At 41.8% G+C, this 20,433-nt stretch overlaps 1 protein-coding gene across 5 annotated transcripts in view; it reads left to right on the plus strand.

Moving 5' to 3' along the window:
- The window catches only part of LOC126335195 (extracellular serine/threonine protein CG31145), a 1,599,051-nt gene that overhangs the window by 1,417,561 nt on the left and 161,057 nt on the right, over window positions 1-20,433 (plus strand). For all 5 annotated transcript variants that reach the window (XM_049998199.1, XM_049998198.1, XM_049998200.1 and 2 more), the window contains one exon: window positions 16,496-16,620. In XM_049998199.1, the coding sequence (XP_049854156.1) occupies window positions 16,496-16,620 (125 nt within the window). The remainder of the gene's footprint in view (window positions 1-16,495; window positions 16,621-20,433) is intronic.

Here is a 20,433-nt window from a genome sequence, read left to right on the forward strand (position 1 = left end):
GGCGGTGTACATCGCGAACGTCTCGCTCTCTCCTGGATTGAAACCAGTCACGGATCGTATTAGGCCCAAGAGCCGCCGGTTGCTCATCCGTGTTTCCGTCGAATATATATATAACACGTTAACTCATTTGTAAAGTAATCAAATCTGGATCTGGGCTATTTGTAAAGTTATCAGACGTCTGAAGCTGGGTTGTACATGAAGTTCCATTCTTCAAAGGCCCAGACCTAGAGGGGAGTTACTGATGTTCTAAATCAACTGCCTCAGTCTTTAAGTGGCTTTGAAAGATACCAAACGCTTTTGACTTGTCCTCTCTCGTTTATCTTCTTAAATTTCCCTCCCTCTGGGGGGGGGGGGTAAGAGGATCGATATGAAGGTGATGGGATAGCAAGGGCTGTAATTACTCTTTGCACGAATTAATCTGGTGACGAATCTTGCTCCATTCGCCAACTTCCAAGATCTATTGGTGAATATTTTTTATGGGAGAGGAGTGCGAGACAGTGGTGTTGTGCACGGTTGAGTCCTGGGTTCCAAAAAGGTCGGGCCCAGTTAACAATAGCGATGGACGGGGGCGCTCTCTTTCAAAGCGGCCTTCGGCTTTCTCTCGTGGGGAGGAGAGGCAGCGAGGATTGCGCGGAATCTGCCAGCTGGATCCCGTTAGTGTAACATTCGTCATGTATTCATTGACGGCTTTATCCTTAGGATCCGATGTATTATCATCAGCTATCTTTTCCTTACTTTCTATCCCAGACACAGATACATTATGGACATTAATTTTGTCTGACTCGGCAAAAGATTCTACTCCCACATTGACAATCGTCCTATTGTTATCCTCATGGTCTGATACTTCACTTAATTCATCACAAGATTCCGGGACAATTTTGTCAGAATCGCAAGGCAACGTTCTCCCTCTTATTCACATGTTTTAGAATCTTGTTAATCACTTTTACTAGTACCCACACTAACTATGGTCACAATCGTCACACAATATTAATCTTACTCTCTACTTGACACCAGCACAATGAAATTCTTACAATTAGCAATTTGGTAAAACAATAAAATCTACAATGCCTGGATAATCAGTTATTTTGGGTAGTGATTACTACACTACTGGCCATTGAAATTGCTACACCACGAAGTTGACGTGCTACAGACGCGGAACTTCACAGGCAGGAAGAAGATGCTGTGATACGCAAATGATTAGCTTTTCAGAGCATTCACATAAAGTTGGCGCCGGTGGCGACACCTACACGTGCTGACGTGAGGAAGGTTTCCAACCGATTTCTTATACACAAACAGCAGTTGACCGGCGTTGCCTGGTGAAGCGTTGTTGTGATTCCTCATGTAAAGAGGAGAAATGCGTACAATCACGTTTCCGACTTTGATAAACGTCGGATTGTAGCCTATCGAGATTGAGGTTTATCGTATCGCGACATTGCTGCTCGCATGTGTCGAGATCCAATGACTATTAGCAGAATATGGAGTCGGTGGGTTGAGGAGGGTAATACGGAACGCCATGCTGGATCCGAACGGCCTCGTATCACTAGCAGTCGAGATGACAGGCATCTTATACGCATGGCTATAACGGATAGGGCAGCAATTTCTCGATGCTAAAGTCAACAGATACAGACGTTTGCAAGAAAACAACCATCTGCACGATCAATTCGACGACGTTTGAAGCAGCATGGACTATCAGTTCGGAGACCATGGCTGCGGTTACCTTTGACGCTGCATCACAGACAGGAGCACCTGCGATGATATACTCAACGACGACCCTGCTTGTAAAAAACGTCATTTTTCTGATGAATCGAGGTTCTGTTTACAGCATCATAATGGTCGCATCCGTGTTTGGCGAAATTGCCGTGAATGCACATTGGAAGTGTGTACTCGTCATCGCCATACTGGCGGATCACCTGACGGTAGGGGGTGCCATTGGCTACAAGTCTCGGTCACCTCTTGTTCGCATTGACGGCACTTTGAACAGTGTACGTAACATTTCAGCTGTGTTACGACCCGTGGCTCTACCCTTCATTCGATCCCTGCGAATAATGCACGATAATGCAGGATAATGCACGACCACATGTTGCAGGTCCTGTACGGGCCTTTCTGGATACAGAAAATGTTCGACTGCTGCCCTGGCCAGCACATTCTCCGGATCTCTGACCAATTGAAAACGTCTGGTCAATGGTGGTCTAGCAACTTGGCTCGTCACAATACGCTAGTCTTGATGAACTTAGGTATTGTTCTGAAGCTGCATGGGCAGCTGTACCTGTACACGCCATCCAAGCTCTGTTTGACTCAATGCCCAGGTGTATCAAGGCCGTTATTACGGCCAGAGGTGGTTGTTCTGGGTACTGATTTCTCAGGATCTATGCACCCAAATTGCGTGAAAATGTAATCACATGTGAGTTCTAGTATAATATACTTGTCCAATGAATACCAGTTTATCATCTGCATTTCTTCTTGGTTTAGCAATTCCAATGGCCAGTAGTGTATTCACCGTCTGCTTGCGTGCTGTTGTAGCCTTTCTCACGCCTCTGTCGGCAGCCGGTGTCGCTGTCTCGACCAGCGTTCTGCTCTGGTTGAGTTCTCCGGCGCGTTGAGTCGCCCCCTCTGCTGATGCGCCCGTGTGTCTTGTAGTCGCGAAGCGTCGACCTGCAAGTTGCAGTCGCTGTGGCGTCGAGCCCCGCACGTTGTGGCGCCAAATAATGTGACGTCTCGTTTTGTCTCTATAATGTTACTTAAAACCGTCTTGACTACAATTTTTTTAAATTCATATGACCGGTTTCGGTTCACTCAGAACCATCTTCAGATCTGATATTTCAGTTGCAGGAGTAACCCGACGTAGCATGTGCACACACACCGATTTTTCATTCAGGGAATTGCGTCCATTAGTATCAGCAATTCTGACTTTGACGATAAATTCTGACAACACGGCGCAATTGTAAATTCTTCGTGATTGCGTTTGTCAGTGCCTACTCAAGTCTAATAATTGATTTTATGTCGTCAATCAGTCTCTTCCTGTGTCCTTTGATGTTCGTGACTAGAGTAACACGAAGACTAACTCCAATCATACGCGTTATTTTTCTGTCACATATATCAATGCGGCTCATCTCTCACTACTGTTTCCGTAGATTATACAACCATTATAGGATATCCCTTACTTAAGCACTTTTTTGGGAGAAATTATTCAATATCTTGTAAACCATGTAAAGGGGGTCAACCCGTGAATTATCATTAAAGACAGGGCCAAATATACTTTTACGCATTCTGCCATCCTTGCTCGTGATACAGAGACTGACAGTTCCTGGGGCTGGTGTTTATCTTCACAACATTGAGATTCAGGTGTTATTCAGATTGCGCGACTAGTCTCACCTCGCCACAGGGCAACTTTCAATTTCACCCCTCGCCGTTCGAACCTCGGTCGTTTGTTTCCCGCCGGTATCATAGGTATCGAATCATCACACAAAAAGCGTACCGGTTATCTTCATTATCTCATTTTCAGTTAATCTTACAAAGTTATTATTAGTGGGACGTCTAGTAAACGGAAAACAAAAGCTGCAACATTGCGCAGGGCCACACTGTCTGCGCGGAAATTGCGGAGCACCCAAGTAAATGGACGATACATCGCGTAATGAAGAGAGGAGCGCTATTTCGTGAGCGAGTCGTTTGCATAATGAAAATTTTAATGGTAATGGCGTAACTCTTATCTGGTGTTAAGCGTCGGTGCTATGTGACGTAAACTCTGCTCTCGGCCGTTAAACAAGCCATTATGGCCGCGGAAGAGCCACGTAGTCGACGAGGTGGGCAAAAAATGCGACAGTACGAGGTAGCAATTTACGTTCGTGGCGGAAAGGTCCGACGAAAAAAAGAGGGTGTGGGGTAAGCAGAGCAAATGGTCGTACGTGGGTGTAAAAGTTGCCAATGTAAGGCGCTAGGGCTAGACAGTTGACAACCACTGTACGCTTACTTAGCTTGCATTTATCGCGAATCTTCCGCCCAGAGCGAAGTCCCAAGTGACTGGAAAAAAAGCTTAGATGACTCCTGTATATAAGAATGGCAAAAGAATGGGCCCTCAAAATTGCAGACCAATACCCCTAATATCGGTTTTCTGCAGAAGCCTTGAACGTATTGTCTGTTCGAATATAATAAATTTTCTCGAAACCAAGAAGCTTATGTCCACGAATCAGCGACTGTGTTCACGGATCAAGTTGTATGGCTCCTTCCGTGTATAGCGATTTTACAACTATGGCGTGTGGAGCATGAAGATAGAATCAGTGTTATGCCGAAACTGGTAGTACATAAGTTCATAAAATAAATTTCAACAATACATAAGGCTACTCGTTAATTATTGCATCAAGAAATTTTCGTCCTATTCCAGTGGTTGCGAAAACATGTGATATTGTGGCTTTAAACTCCCTGTGGGTGGCAAAGTATTACCACATCATACAATGAAGGCGTTCACGACTGTAACTCTTAGCTATTATGCTTACATCAGAATTAGGATAATTAGAGATTAAGAATCATTTGAGGCTAGCAGTGATACTCCTATATGAAGTAGTTACTTTTAGCCATTTTACGTATGTTGTGAGGGTGGCCAATAGATATCAAACATTATTCATTATTATTTATTTTATTGACTGTACAGAATAACCCACCATCTTGAATGTAAGGTGGTTCGGATGCTACTACATCTAATAACAAAGACTTCTTATTGTTACTACATTAATGGTATGCAGCTGTTCATGGTATGTTGAATAATGCGAAGAACATAGCATATACAAATTTTTCTAAGGTTACACAGAATTTAATGCTTCAAGATTGTTAAAATGTTTGTATGTAACTTGTTTCTGCCTAATTGAAGAGAACATAATTTATAATTTGTATAATGCAAACTTTAAGAAAATAAAGTAAAAGACAGTTAAAAGAGAAGAAAATAAAATCAAAATTGAAAAATAAACAAGTAAAACGTAATCCAATAACTATGGTAAGAGGGAAGCGATATGCGACAGTTGAATGTGTAACATAGTCTAAGTAGGTTGTTGTTTAAGTAGTATCAGATCATACAATGAAGGCATTCGCGACCGGTGGTCTTAGCTATTATGCTCACATCAGAATTAGGTTAATTAGAGATTAAGAAGCCTTTGAGCCTAGCAGTGATATTCCTATATTATAAGGTAGATCAGATGCTACTAAATCTAATAACGAAAACTTCTTATTGTTACTCTCTTATTGGTATGCAGTTGTTAATATATAAAAGTTTCTCTAAGACTACACACAATGTAATCCCTTAAGTTTCTTCTAGTGGTTCCATATGATTTGTTTCTGCCTAGTAGAGGAGAATGTAATTCATAATTTATATTTTATGTAATGAAAACATAAAAAAAATAAAAAATAAAGGAGAATAAAATAAAAATTAAACTAAAATAAGAGAAAATAAAAATTAAAAATAAATAAATACAAAACGTACATCAAGAACTGTGGTAAAAATAAGTTGTAATGTGTAGAGAGAAGTGATATGCTACATTTGGATGTGTAATGCAGTCTAAGTAGCTTGTCGGTTGATAATAGCCTATTTCTACCTATTTCACCTGAGAATGTCTCGTTAGAACATCGAGCTATTCTTCCCTGAAATGGTGTATGATTATGTGGATTTGTACTGTTTGTGTTTATTAATATACTACTTGGACAACTGTATCTCATGACACTACACCATATTCAGTATAAAACAGTCAGTAATGATGCCCAAGCATAGAGCTATTGTCAGTCATTTTTGCTGGTCGTCATGGCATTTAATTCATAAGTTAGCAATCTTCGTCAAGATGGCGAAGCCGTTTTTGCCAAGTTTGCGCAGACTGTCTGGCCCATCGTGAAGTGATCAGCCGCCGACGCACCCCGCAACACATCTCTACCTGACGGGATGCAGCAAGCACAGTTCCTGCGAGCCAACGGTTGCAGTACAGTGAGTCAAGAAATTGCAGTTCGGCCCGCAGAGGGCCTTCGCCTGCACTTGACGCGAGAACTGGTGACGTGTACATTGTCGATAGGGATCGCTCCTGCTGCGGATCTTTTACTGCATCCGCCGCGTCACATGTGGTCAATCTAATGCAAGTATACCTCCGCCAGGAGAGTATTTAGGACCACGCCGATCACAATGCAGGCAGTTCCATCGCAGTTAGTCAACTGGTGTTTTCTGCTACAGCCCCAGCACTGCCTACAACCGCACTCTACCCCCACCTGCAATGGACAGTGATAAGTTCGGCGACGACCTCGCGGGAACTGTTGATTTCATTCGTTGTTGTCAGACATTTCCGGTGACAGTGAAGGGTCTTTTATACCGGACTTTTCGCAATCTTGAGGTTCATTCTCTTCAGATTTACGCCTCCCAGCGAGACTATGGACTTGGATATTTTCGAGTTCTCAATAAAATGAGAGGTCTGAATCATATCACAGAGAATATCTTTGGGTGTTCCAGTAATAGGACTTTATTATTAAGCATGCAGTGTTTTTCCCGTTTCGTCGAAGATTTTCTTCCAGTTTACTGCCTTTTTGGACTTTATCTGTGTTGACTTTCAGCATCAGTCGAAGGAGACCATTTGTGTTCAGATTAGGAAAATCTTTTTGTCAATAAATTGAGACAGAAATTAATTCTTATGTTTTCTTGTGGGAATGTTCGGGGCAGGGGACACTTCCCTTTGACACATGAATTCACCAGAGAAGCGGCTCTGGCCGTTAGAAGAAGTCAGCGTCTGGCAACTTACCGTAGCTCAAGAGCCTGTCCAAACCTGTGCAAATTACCAAAGCTAGGTTGGCTACGAAACGTAGAGCCTTCTGCGCAGCAGGTCGTTGTCTTCGCCTGCCGCGGTGGCCGTGTGGTTCTAGGCGCTTTCGTCCGGAACCGCGCTTCTGCTGCTGCTGCAGGTTCGAATCCTGCCCCGAGCATGGATGTGTGCGATGTCCATAGGTTAGTTAGGTTTAAGTAGTTGTAAGTCTAGGGGACTGATGACCTCAGATAATAAGTCACGCAGTGAAAAAAGAAAAGAAAAAAAAGAGTATTGGAGCTATGAGTTGTTCTGCCGTAAAGACGCGATTCCTTGATTAGGTCAGTCTGCATACCACATGGTACTGCTGTCTAAGTGATAAGCAGTTTAACTGAGTGCCACAGGTACTAGAAGGCCTATAAAAGTTTGTCAGTTAGTCGGGAAAACAGTTAACGATCTTATTTTCGCTTATCATCCGGAATTACGGTGGAGATTTGTAATAACGATCGAATCCGGATCACCTGCGCTTCCATGCTGCCGCTAAGGCGATCTACCGCATTCTGCTACGCATGTGCCATCATTAGACAGTACCTCCTTCACTCTCCCTCAATTATGTTTTCATTTCTTCACGTGAGCTCTGATCAATTACGCTTGTGCGATTTTTTTTTTAGTAAGAGTTGTCTCACGGCCCACTAAAAACTATCTCGAATCCAGGCACTTTTGCCCCCCACTTCAGTGTGTTTTTAACTTTTTCAGTTGCGTGCGATTCATTATTAATGCATGTGTGGATATTTTATCAAACTATATACATACGGATATACAAAAGTTTTGCATCACACCTTTATCTCTAAATTCATGGCATAGAAAAAAAATGTCTCGGAAGCATGCGTGTACACTCACTTACAGCATGTCCATGTCCAGGTCACCAGATCAAAAAAGCAAAGATGTGTGTGACGACAAAGTCGTGTGTTTCCCAAGGGACTTTTTCACAGCACTCCTGAGCAAAGTCAATCCATCCCCTTGCTCGGATGCAGTCTTGAATCCATCGTGGAGTACAATCGATGAACCCATCAAATCTTTTTCAATGCATTTCTATAAATCAGTATTTATTAACCTCATTTTTTAATGGCAGTAATCTTTTATTTGACTTTCTAAAACACTGAACCCTTAAAAAAAGTAGTCCTTCAACACTTTTCAGTGCACAGAAATAATAAATAAATATGTGAAGCATGATATGGTCAGAGGGGAAGAGGCGGCGGTCTTAATTTGGTTTATTAAAAACAAAATTTTTAAAAGAAAAATCTTTTTTATACCTACACCGCAATGTTCCTATCACAATTAAAGTTCTATAACTAGTTTCGATTGCTATCTGCAACCATCTTCAGGTCTGTATCATGTGTAGGAAACATAACTGAACATCTGACAAAGGCATTTAATAGTGTAGTACAAGATTTGTTAATGATAATCAGATAATAAACCGTTCAAAATAAGAAAAGACGGTGAAAAAGCATTGGAAATCATCGTTAGTTGTAGTCATGCAACAATATGCATTCGTAAGTACCAAAACAATAACAGTACGTAGTAGAAAATGTCACTGTGAGCAAATCAGGTTGTAGACCTGTCGAAAGAATTATAGACCAGAAATCTCAAAAAGCTTACTCTGCATCTGCTTTCCAATGCTTACTCATCACCTTTACATATTTTGAACTTTATGTTATCTCATAAGCATTAACATAGTTTATTCTTAACTATTAATAGGATTTGTCAAATGTTCAGTTTTACTTCTAGAACTGGCTCCCCGTCGTTTTTGCTCAGGTGTAGCACAGTAAATCGGAGAAAGACGAAGGTAATGAGAAGTAGTAGAAATGAGAACAGCGAGAAACTTAACATCAGGATTGATGGTCACGAAGTCAACGAAGTTAAGGAATTCTGCTACCTAGGCAGTAAAATAACCAATGACGGACGGAGCAAGGACGACATCAAAAGCAGACTCGCTATGGCAAAAAAGGCATTTCTGGCCAAGAGAAGTCTACTAATATCAAATACTGGCCTTAATTTGAGGAAGAAATTTCTGAGGATGTACGTCTGGAGTACAGCATTGTATGGTAGTGAAACATGGACTGTGGGAAAACCGGAACAGAAGAGAATCGAAGCATTTGAGATGTGGTGCTATAGACGAATGTTGAAAATTAGGTGGACTGATAAGGTAAGGAATGAGGAGGTTCTACGCAGAATCGGAGAGGAAAGGAATATGTGGAAAACACTGATAAGGAGAAGGGACAGGATGATAGGACATCTGCTAAGACATGAGGGAATGACTTCCATGGCACTAGAGGGAGCTGTAGAGGGCAAAAACTGTAGAGGAAGACAAAGATTGGAATACGTCAAGCAAATAATTGAGGAAGTAGGTTGCAAGTGCTACTCTGAGATGAAGAGGTTAGCACAGGAAAGGAATTCGTGGCGGGCCGTATCAAACCAGTCGGTAGACAGACGACAAAAAAAAAACAAAAAAAACACAGTGTTTTTGTATTCTACTTGATTGTACATTATTTTCTTGGGCTATGTTTCGTACATGTGTTACTGATACGAAGATAGTTGCAGATAGCAATCGAAACTAGTTATCGAACTTTAACTGTGATAGGAAAATTGCGTCCTGGGCATTTAAAGTTTTTACTTTTAAAATTTCATATTTAATAAATACATAAATGATAATATTGTACTATAGGTAAACGTATAGAGTGATACAGGACAGTACGCAAAACATAAGTCTCAATGTTTAAGTGCGAGAATGGTTCCGACAACCACTTCAGATTCAGGAGCCAGTTGACGTCACAGTTAGCTGCGCAGGTGCTATTTTTTTCCCCCTTGAGGGTGGTTTCTTCCATTACGTGTGTTGTCTATGGTTTTAAAAAGGTGATCGAATAATCTAAATCAGAACTATTAATAAAACTACACCTATTTCGTAACTCTAGGACGGATGCTAGAGTTAACAAATTGGTATACCCTTAGCCGAAGCAGTAAGGCTATAACAACTAAGGTAATTTCCGTTATTATGAGTGGCGAGCCTTGTTCTCAGAAACTGTAATATGTGGCGTCGGCGTCTCCTTAGAGTTGACACGACTCGGTGGCGATGGTTGTTCCAGTCGGTATGACGTGGAACGGCGTCTGTCGTTCACAACAACGCCACTCTGTAACTAGCAGAAAAACACAGACCCCTCGCGTGGTTTGGTCATATTTCAGATACCGTCTTTCGTGATTAATATCAATATTTCGATAGAGCAGCGCGTCAGAATTTGTAAGCTGCTCTGCTTCTTGAAACGCGGCAATTGCACCACTCGATGACGCGATAATTTCCTTGACCTGAAGTGATGACCACCAGTTTTCTGTTGTTGTCAATCCGCGAAAGACTTTCAGCTTGCGCGAACTGCCTATCTGTAGTTTTTCTTTTTATTATGCCCGGTTAGATAATGGATGTCGAATATTAATAATATAAAGTGTTGACACTTCAATTCATCACCCAAGTCGTGGCCACATTATGAAATTGCGAGGATCTTAAGTTAATAAATTGTTATTCCGTTGTCAAGACGTCGCTACGTCGCGTGTTCAATAACTACACGACGTAATTCCAGAGATAACATATATTTAAGCAATGTTCAGAATGCGTCGTAATCTTGAGACAAATCGATGACTGTTCAGTGTTAAATAACCACGAATTCACATTTCACTTCATAATATTCTAATAGCCAATTAATTGTCAGCAACATACATGATAATGTCTATTCATTTACGTAGGCGACACGAAGAATTAAAGTTTGAATCCAATTTTATCACTCAGGGAATTGCTTCCGTTTGCATCAGTAATCCTGTCGTTGACGACAACTTCCGACAACTCGGCGTTTGTCTGTTACCTACTCGAGACTAATAATTGTTTTTCTGTCAGCGATCTTTCTTTTTCAGTGTCCTCTAATGTTGGTGCTTATTCAGCAACACGAAGGGTTAGTCCCGTCACAATTCTCACACGATTTAATTTCGTCGCGAATCTCCGATCCCGTTGTCTTGCTAACGCTAAAGATGACTTTGCTTTAGTATGACTTCTGAATAATACTTCAGTCTATATCGCAAAACTTTCAAACTTCCGTCTAGCTTATAACAATCTAGTAGCGCTTAAATGCATGCTACTATCGCAATACTACTAGAGAGCGACTAGATAGCGACTGAAGCTAACATTTCCATTCCTGAATTACCTTGCAGTCACATCGAAATTTCTTTTCGATGAGGTTACAACTCTCTTCTAAGGTAAATGTTATCTTTGGCCAATTTACCATCTGGGCTTTAAAATTCGTTATTAATTATTTTGCAATTCTTTCTTTGATGTTTTTGTTGCGTGTCCTATCAAATTCTTTCATTCAGTCTCTATTTCTTGGTAAATATTATTATTCACATGACATTCCTGTTGACCAAATTATCACAAATGTAAATTTTGTCGACAGTAGCTACCGTCACTGTCAGAATGACAGTGTTTCGGTAGTTGGGGTGTTACAAATACAAACGATGCTTCCAAAAGCACAAAATGTCCTACAAGATACGTTTTCTTAGCAAAAAGGACATCTCAGGGAGAATTGTGACGGTTGGAAATTAATGTACAAATAAATCGCCGCCGTAGATATGTGTTGCTTTTTAGCCAGATTCAATTTACAGACGAGAGCACCTTCAGACATTCGTTGCCCTGACGGCAAAAAGTTAAAACATTGAAAGCACCACTCGTCAACGCAACGTGGTGTGAGTTGAGCAGCACAGTTCCAGCAATTCGGATGTCATGTGAATTCTCGAGCAGTATGTTTCTTTGCGCATTGCTGCTACATCTGGAGCGCGGAAAATTGGGGCTTTCCCCGGAGAGGAGGAAAATCCCCGCCGAGGCCCTTCGCCTGCAACCACTCCAGGTTTCGCCGACGGCCGCCCTGCTTTCCCGATATTATTTCCTTCTTTAACTGCCAGAGAAGTGGAGGTTTGTTTTCAGGAATTGGACGCCGAGTGTTCTCGAGGGCAACCCTCCCACCCTCACCCACCCCCCTTCTTTTCCTTCCCCTCACCAAATGCACAACTTCCCCCTCCACTCTCGCCCTCGCGGCGTAATTACTCCTCAAACAAAAGCGCAGGGGGACCTGGGACCCGCGACGGGAATTTATTACGAATGTCAGCTTTTACCGCCGAGTCGACTGGAAATTATTTCGCGGTAATTGTTTTCTTTCACTTACCGCACAGAGCTGCCGGCCGTTGTCTGCCGCCAGATGTACTTGTGAGTCGGTCTGAATTACTTGGCCCCCATTACGAAGGCAAGCGCCTAGAGTGCACCCGCACGCCCGAGGACCAATTCCGGGCGCTGCAGTTCTGAATAACGAAGTCTCTGTGTATTGGTGCGCCAAGTCGAGGAAGTAGTAATAGAGTGTGTTGTTCCATATTGTTTTGTAAAGCTCAGCATTGTGCTGCTCAATAGAAATCTGTCTACAATTGGTACAATTTTTTAAAAAATCTTTCTTTTCACTGACAAAGTATCTAACAATTACCGCACTCTGTTCCTGTTCTCCCTTGCAACCTTCTCGAGATATACCCCAACAACCTCTTTACGTCGTCATTCGTTCCACTGGTTTAATGCCATCTTCCATCATCTCTATTACTGTATTAATCCTTTCATCTCAAAGTAGATGCTACGCTAAGCATCCTTTCTCTAAGATAACCTTAGTTGCTTTACAGTTTTTAAAGGTATTTAAAATCCGTCTTTGCAATTCCTAAAAACGCATATTTATATTACTACATGATTCTTGGTTTCTTAATTTAAAACTTCGTCAGTGATCTTGAGTGAAATACGCAGGGTGCCTCAAAATTATCTTTACAGCTTTTATCATGTGTATTTCAGAAATAGGTGCGGTATGCGGCATAATGTTCACGCAAACCTAGAGTTTCAATAGCCATTTAAAAGCAATGTGTGCGCTATCTATAGCACACAGAATATCTGAGCGATATTCCAGTTCCTCCCACTTAACTTTTCTATTGCTGCTCTGATGCTAGCTCGCTGTTCAAAAATGGTTTAAATGGCTCTGAGTACTATGCGACTTAAAATCTGACGTCATCAGTCCCCTAGAAGTTAGAGCTACTTAAACATAACTAACCTAAGAATGTCACACACATTCATGCATGAGTCAAGATTCGAACCTGCGACCGTAGCGACCGCGCGGTTCCAGACTGAAGCGCCTAGAACAGCTCGGCCACTGCGGACGGACACTCGCTGTTCCTGCTAGTCTTGCATCGGCGTCTGGTAAAGAGCATCCTTCATAAATCCAAAAGAAAAAAACCTAATTCGTCTATGTCTGGTGACTTTTGCAAGGAAAAACGGTTTCAACACACTGTACTGAAGCAGACCACACCACACATTTACCTCTGGACTGACGTGAGCAATTTTCATGCTAAACTTGGAGATTCTGAGAGCACTGTATCATCGCACTGAGTCGGTTTACCTTCCCGGACACAAGAAAGCAATCTTTGTCCGTGAATATCACGTTTTTCAGATAGCCTTGGTCATCGGTGATGTGACTCAGAATGTCAGCCGTAGAAGCTTTGCGCTTTGGCCCGTCATTCATGTTGAAGCGCACGCAGCAGTTGCACCATGTACGCATGAAGCTTGTACTCCCTGCACTGTGTTTGGTGAGGTGGTAACTGGAACTGTCGAGACGCTTGACATATTGGTTTGGTTGAGCTCGCATCTGTATCACTTGTGCTTGCACACCCAGAATTCATGACACTTCTGGATTCCTTGAACCTCATGTACCACTGTCGGCTGGTCTGACGTGATTGTGGTGTGCTTCTGTAACGTTCCTAAAAATTCCGCCCTTACCTGGTTGTCAGATTTGGTATCTGTCAACGATGTCACACACTGTGCCATCTTCTGGGAGGGTGGTCTTTCTCGTGATTAGCTAATCGGCAAAAACAAAAGAGTCTTTAGGTGCGCGTGAACATTATGCACAAACAGCACCTTTCTACATATCCTATTTCCCAAATGTACGTGATCAAATATCTAAAGATCATTTTAGAACACCTTGTATTTCAATTTTAGTTTGCTAGAAATCACACGTCAATATCTTTAGTGACGAACTTTTTTTAGATATCTAGATCTGCCTTTGCCACTGATAAAAATGCCTGTTTATGTTATTATACAAGTTCCTTTTTTTTTGTTATTATAACATTCTCGGTCCTGAGCTTCGATGTTATGAATGAAAAGTTTATATCGGTGGTCAATGCATTGTTCTGTGTGAAATTAAGTCTAAAACACAAAATTTAAGAAATTGGTGCAAATCACCAAACTTTTAATACATGGCCAAAGTGAATACTATATAGTCATAAAATAACTGAAATACACGCTGCACCCAGAAAACGCAAAATTATACAGCTGAAAATTTTAAAAGCAGAGCCACTGTAATGTGAAAATACAGGTCGTCCCTGAATGTAACCCAGTGCTACTTCAAAAAAATACATCGCTGTACTGCTTTGATGAAATAAACAGTCACTTAATCGATTGTGTGAGGTACTATAATATTACAACATATTCTGCACGCACTGTAGTTCACAATTACTGCAAAAAGAACATAAATTGCCTTTACTTCTCGAAAACATGCTGGCACTGTGATAAACAGCTTTGTTCGAGCAGATGCTACCATATACAGGGAATGTGCAGAAAACGTAATCAAGTGATTCACAGGAAAAGTGCATCCCAGAATGAGGCACAGCTAGAAGAGCAAATAAGTTTGATGTACCGCACAGTTAATACTATACAGCGCCTGAGGAGGATAAAACACCATCGGTGGTCTAGAGTAAAAATATGTATAATTTCCGTTTACTTCCCGGATCTAAAACTTGCACGTCGATATCGTTAACAAAATGTTTTCAGGTACCTAACATCCGTTTTAGCAACTACAAAAAAATTTGTTTCTGTTACCATATCCGACTCGGGAATTTTTTTATATATACAACAAAAAACTCATCGGTGATATGAAATGAAAGACAATTGTAATTTTGGTTTACTTTCTAGATGTAAAAACCACAGGGTAACATCCTCTGTAAATAATTACTTTTAGATACGGATAGCAAATCAAAAATGTAAATATGTTTTATACCAGACCACTGATATCTTAAACCCTTAAAACAAAACGCTTGCGACAATCTAAATACGACCGTTTTTACTTGCAATTCCTGATGTTAAAAATGTTTCATAAACATTCGTTGCATGTTCTAGTCTTTTTTACTCCTTCTGAAGTTAAGGAACTGTGCTACTCAGGTATCAAAATAACACATTATGGTCGGAGCAAGGAGGACATAAGAAGCAGACTGTGAATGGCATAAAGGGCATTCCTGGCCAAGAAAAGTCTACTAGTCTCAAACTTAATTTGAGGAAGAAATGAGTGAGAATGTGCGTTTGGAGCACAGCATTTTATGGTAGTGAAACATAGGCTCTGGTAAAAGAAGAGAATCGTAGCAATGGAGATGTGCTGTAACAACAGAACGTTGAAAATTAGGAGAGGAGGATCTTCGGAGAATCAACGAGGAAAGGAATATTAGAGAACACTGACAAGAAGAAGGGACGGTATGGTGGGACATCTGTCAAGACATCAGTGAATATCTCGCGTGGTACTAGAGGAAGCTGTAGACTAAGACTGGAACACAGTCAGCAAGTGCAAAGATGGTTCAAGTGGCTCTGAGCACTATGCGACGTCACGTCTGAGCTCATCAGTCGCCTAGAACGTAGAACTAATTAAACCTAACTAACCTAAGGACATCACACACATCTATGCCCGAGGCAGGATTCGAACCTGCGACCGTAGCGGTCGCTCGGCTCCAGGCTGTAGCGCCTAGAACCGCACGGCCACTCCAGCCGGCCATTCAGCTTTCAGGTGCTACTCTGAGATGAAGAAGCGAGAAATTCGTGGGGAGCGGCAGTAATGCAGCCAGAAGAGTAACGACTCGAAAAAAGGTCGTTATTCTACGTTCTAGTAATCTTGATCAATGTATTTGCTTTATTTACCTCTCAATTATATTCTATGATAGGTATACTATTCCGTTCAACAAGTTTTTTAAGTCTTCTTTACGTACACCCCAAGGACTATGTCGTCTGCGAACCATGTTATTTCAAATTTTAGTCATCTTTCGACGTCTCTCTGTCTCGTGTAGAACTTGGATCCTCTGGGTGTTGTGTTGGAAAACAGTAGGATACAAAAAGGCGACATTGCAAATTTAATTCCGACTCGAAGACATCATCTAATGGTCAAATTGGTTACATTAAGTGATTGAGAAAAGTCAAGAAATTTGGTTTCATATCTTGACCCGGCAGCATTCATATTTGTCATGACATTTCACTGGATGTTCACTATATCCGGCTGTCAAACGTCGCCACTGTACCGCTGTACGCAGCCAGATACATTTAATATCTGGCCGTTTGCAAGGAAATTCCTGAGAATGCTTGTGTCTAGCTACGGAAACGTGTTAAAGTAAAGGAGATTTGTATGCGACTTGTGGCTGCTTCACAGTCTTGTTTTCTACGGCCGTTGTTCCCCCTGCAGCCCTGTCTGAGCTTGCTACGTATTTCTATGTTTTGCTCTTTCCGACAGAGCTGAATGTAGAGTTATTTTCCGATGGTTGTGACGGAATACAAATGCGGCGTCTAACCGCATGTCTGTTGATTGTGTTCGCAGGAAGAACCTGACGTCACTGGAGCGCTTCCACCGGCGCATCTCGCAGCACGAACTGTACCGCGCGGGAGACCCCGTGATCGAAGACGTGCTGCGGGACCTGGCCACGCAGCGCATCGTGCACGTCAGTGAGTACCGCCCAACACGCATCCACTGAGCCCGGTCCTCGCTCCAGTTATTATCTCATTGTGATGGTGACCCTCACTCTCTCAGTCGATTAATAGTTATCGCAAATCAGCTCATTGTGACGGCAACTCTCACTGTCCTATTCCATTAATCATTATCACAAATAAGCATTATAAGTACCGTAATTATTAAGCTGTAAACTAAACCTTCTCCCAAGCGTTATAATTATTAGATAACAAGTATCCGAACAGTTATTAGTGGAAATCAATATGGGGTGTTTTAAAGTGGCTTAATTATTCATAGCGCCACCCCACATATTTTATTCAAATTTTTGTGCACTAGAAGATTCGCCACGTCTATTAACATATTGAATGGGTGACTGTGAATGTAGGAAGTCGTTTCTGAAAGTATTTGTATGGAGTGTAGCCATGCATGGAAGTGAAACATGGACGATAAATAGTTTGGACAAGAAGACAATAGAAAATTCGAAATGTGGTGCTACAGAAGAATGCTGAAGATTAGATGGGTAGATCACATAACTAATGAGAGGTATCGAATAGAATTGGGGAGGAGTTTGTGGCACAACTTCACAAGAAGAAGGGACCGGTTGGTAGGACATGTTCTGAGGCATCAAGGGATCACAAATTTAGCATTGGAGGGCAGCGTGGAGGGTAAAAATCGTAGAGGGAGACCAAGAGATGAATGCACTAAGCAGATTCAGAAGGATGTAGGTTGCAGTAGGTACATGGAGATGAAGACGCTTGCACAGGATAGGGTAGCATGGAGAGCTGCATCAAACCAGTCTCAGGACTGAAGACCACAACAACAACAACAGGTACCGCAATTATTAAGCTGTAAACTAAACCTTCTCCCAAGCGTTATAACTATTAGATAACAAGTTTCAACAGTTATTAGTGGAAATCAATATGGGGTGTTTTAAAGTGTCTTAATTATTCATAGTGACACCCCACACATTTTATTCATATCTTTGTGCTCTAGTAGACTCCCCGTGTCTATTAACCTAATGAATGGGTAACTGAGAAGTTCCTTTCGTAATTCGTATTATTACTCGCAAGACGCATGTGTAATTCCATATATTGCCTACAGTCAAGTTTGGAATGGAATTAGCTGCACTAAATCTATTTGCAGTTGCGAATAGACAACCATCAGCTGTGGAATGGAATAACGACAATGAAAATCCGTGTCGGACGGGGACTCGAAACCGGATTTCCCACTAGTCGGCCTTACCATTAGAGTATCCGAGCACGCCTCACTGCCAGACCCAAACATTCATATGTCGTCATCCTAGTGCCTGCAATTTGTACTCTGCATACATTATGCATATTCCCGTACAGGAGAGACATTTTGCTTGATTGTTGCTTGCACGGTGTCGGCGAATAAATACGATTTTGTAGTGCCCGTGTTATTCCGAATTACCATGCAATGTTGTTTTGAACATGCAAGCATGGGACTGCAGCAGCGTATTTATCCCCCGACGCTGGGCAAGCAACTTTAAAGAAACATGTATCGGCTTCATAAGAATATACATAATTGATGTACCAGTACAGGTTGTAGACAAGTGCCGGCCGATGTGGTTGAGCGGTTCTAGGCGCTTCAGTCTGGAACCGCGTGACCGCTACGGTCGCAGGTTCGAATCCTGCCTCGGGAATGCATGTGTGTGATGTCCTTAGTTAGGTTTAAGTAGTTCAAAGTTCTAGGGGACTGATGACCTCAAAAGTTAAGTTCCATAGTGCTCAGAGCCATTTGAACCATTTTTGAGCTGTGGGCTACAGCCTGCGGTAAATACTCAACATTTAATGTTTTTGGTTCTGGCACGTTTCAAAATCTCTCACATATAAAAAAGTTGATCCTCAGTAGATCTTTCACACTTACCAATCAGATTACATCGTACGATTGCGCCGCCAAAAGTACCTGAATCTGCTGGAACAACAGCACCATTCTCCATCTCATGTGTCACCAGCAGTACGACATGTGTCACCGTCAGTCACTCGCTACTTTGTGTATTAGGACACAACAGAGCAGTATACTTTAAAATTTCATGACATCCCGTCTCACCAAGGCATTCTGGTGCAGTCCGCCTATTATAATTACAGTTAGCGAGTCCGAAATCTATTGTTTAGCTTTTTGATGAAATCATTAGTAATCTAAAAAGCTAATAGTCCAAAGTTTTTCTATTACTGGGCTGGTCACTCATCACACCAAAATAAAACCATTCCTATGCAGACATCCACATACCAAAGCATTACATTAAACAGAGTGGCCAAACATCATGGTATTTGTCGCCTTACATGAATGTGTTCGCCGTACGACCCACAGATGCGGCGGCGACATGCGGAGTACAGCGTGAGTAGTCTCTTGTAGACGCATGTGTAGTGAACATGCTTGCACATCTCGAGTTAATCAACTTTGGGATTATAATCAGTGCAAGACATATGGGTCAAAACAAATAAGAGACCAGTAATCCCACATACGTTCTTTAAAGAATCAAACTCTCATGTATAAATGGTGATCAAAAAGTTTCCGTTTGAGGGTGTTGCTATGGGCTATAAGGAACGTAGCGCGACTCCAACGGATTATATAAGCACCGACATGTAGGAAAGGGATCAGTGTGGCATTCAGTTCTTGCCAATGTACATGTGGTAAATGCGGCAAGGTGGACTACTCACACAGTGACATTATTACCAAATGCTTCCAAACAGGACTTAAGTGCTGTTATTCTTTTCTTGGCTGCCAAGGGACAAAAGCTTGCAGACATTCATTGAAGAACGAAGGATATATGTAGGGCAGAATGTCTATCGAAAACCTCCAATGTGGAAAGGTCAATTTTGAAAATTTGTGTCAAGTTCCTAAGGATCCAAACTGCAAAGGTCATCGGTCTCAAGGCTTACACACTGCTTAATATAAACTAACACACACACACACACACACACACACACACACACACACACACACACAAGACGGGGAGGGGGCCGCAAACAATGGCTCGATGTGAGAGACTAGCAGCAGCTACGCGAAGCCACACACCCCCCTCCCCCCTCCCCTACAGTCCTGACCTCTCCCTATCTGACTGTCATGTCTTGGGCCCCATAAAAAGACCTTGAAGGACCGCCAATTCCTGCTGCGACAGGCAGTTACTTCTTCATGCAGCAGCGTAGGGTGTTGCATCCAACAGTTATCTTTTACATGGCGTGTCGTTAGGATGATTGCAGCAGTCCTGATTGTCATACCGATTCAGCCTTGGAACAGAAACTTTGATCGCCCCTTACATAAAACACGTAGTTTTTCGTTCATCTCTATGATGACGTATCTTCTGAACTGTGTGTTGTACAATGATAAAATATTGCAGGTACATTGAGTACTAAATTTGGTTACTATCTGCGAAACTGTTTCGAATAGAATTATAGGTTAACACGTGTTATCTGATGCTGAAGTTTTACTGTGTGAACAGCGAACATGTCATAAACGTAGATTATTTTATCCTTTCATTTTTTTGTTTTTTGTTTTTGTTTTTTGTTTTTCAGAGAGAAAAATATCAAAAAGGTTTGGAATTTTTAGTAAAGTTTTTTTTAGGACTCTATAAGTGCTCTCACTTTGAAATGCGGGATGAATACAGTCTGGATAATTTGCGCGCCGTGAGTTACCCTCCTCTAGAAACATATATGATGTCTAAATTTAATACTTGACTTATTGTATTATACCTTTAGCATAAGATTATACCACTTAATGAGTGGATTATAACAGCATTTTGAGTTTACCTTCCGGATGTAGACCTCCAGCTGTTGAAGCAGTTTCGT

This window comes from Schistocerca gregaria, chromosome 2 (assembly GCF_023897955.1).
Source record: "Schistocerca gregaria isolate iqSchGreg1 chromosome 2, iqSchGreg1.2, whole genome shotgun sequence".
In the NCBI taxonomy this organism is placed as follows: domain Eukaryota; kingdom Metazoa; phylum Arthropoda; class Insecta; order Orthoptera; family Acrididae; genus Schistocerca; species Schistocerca gregaria.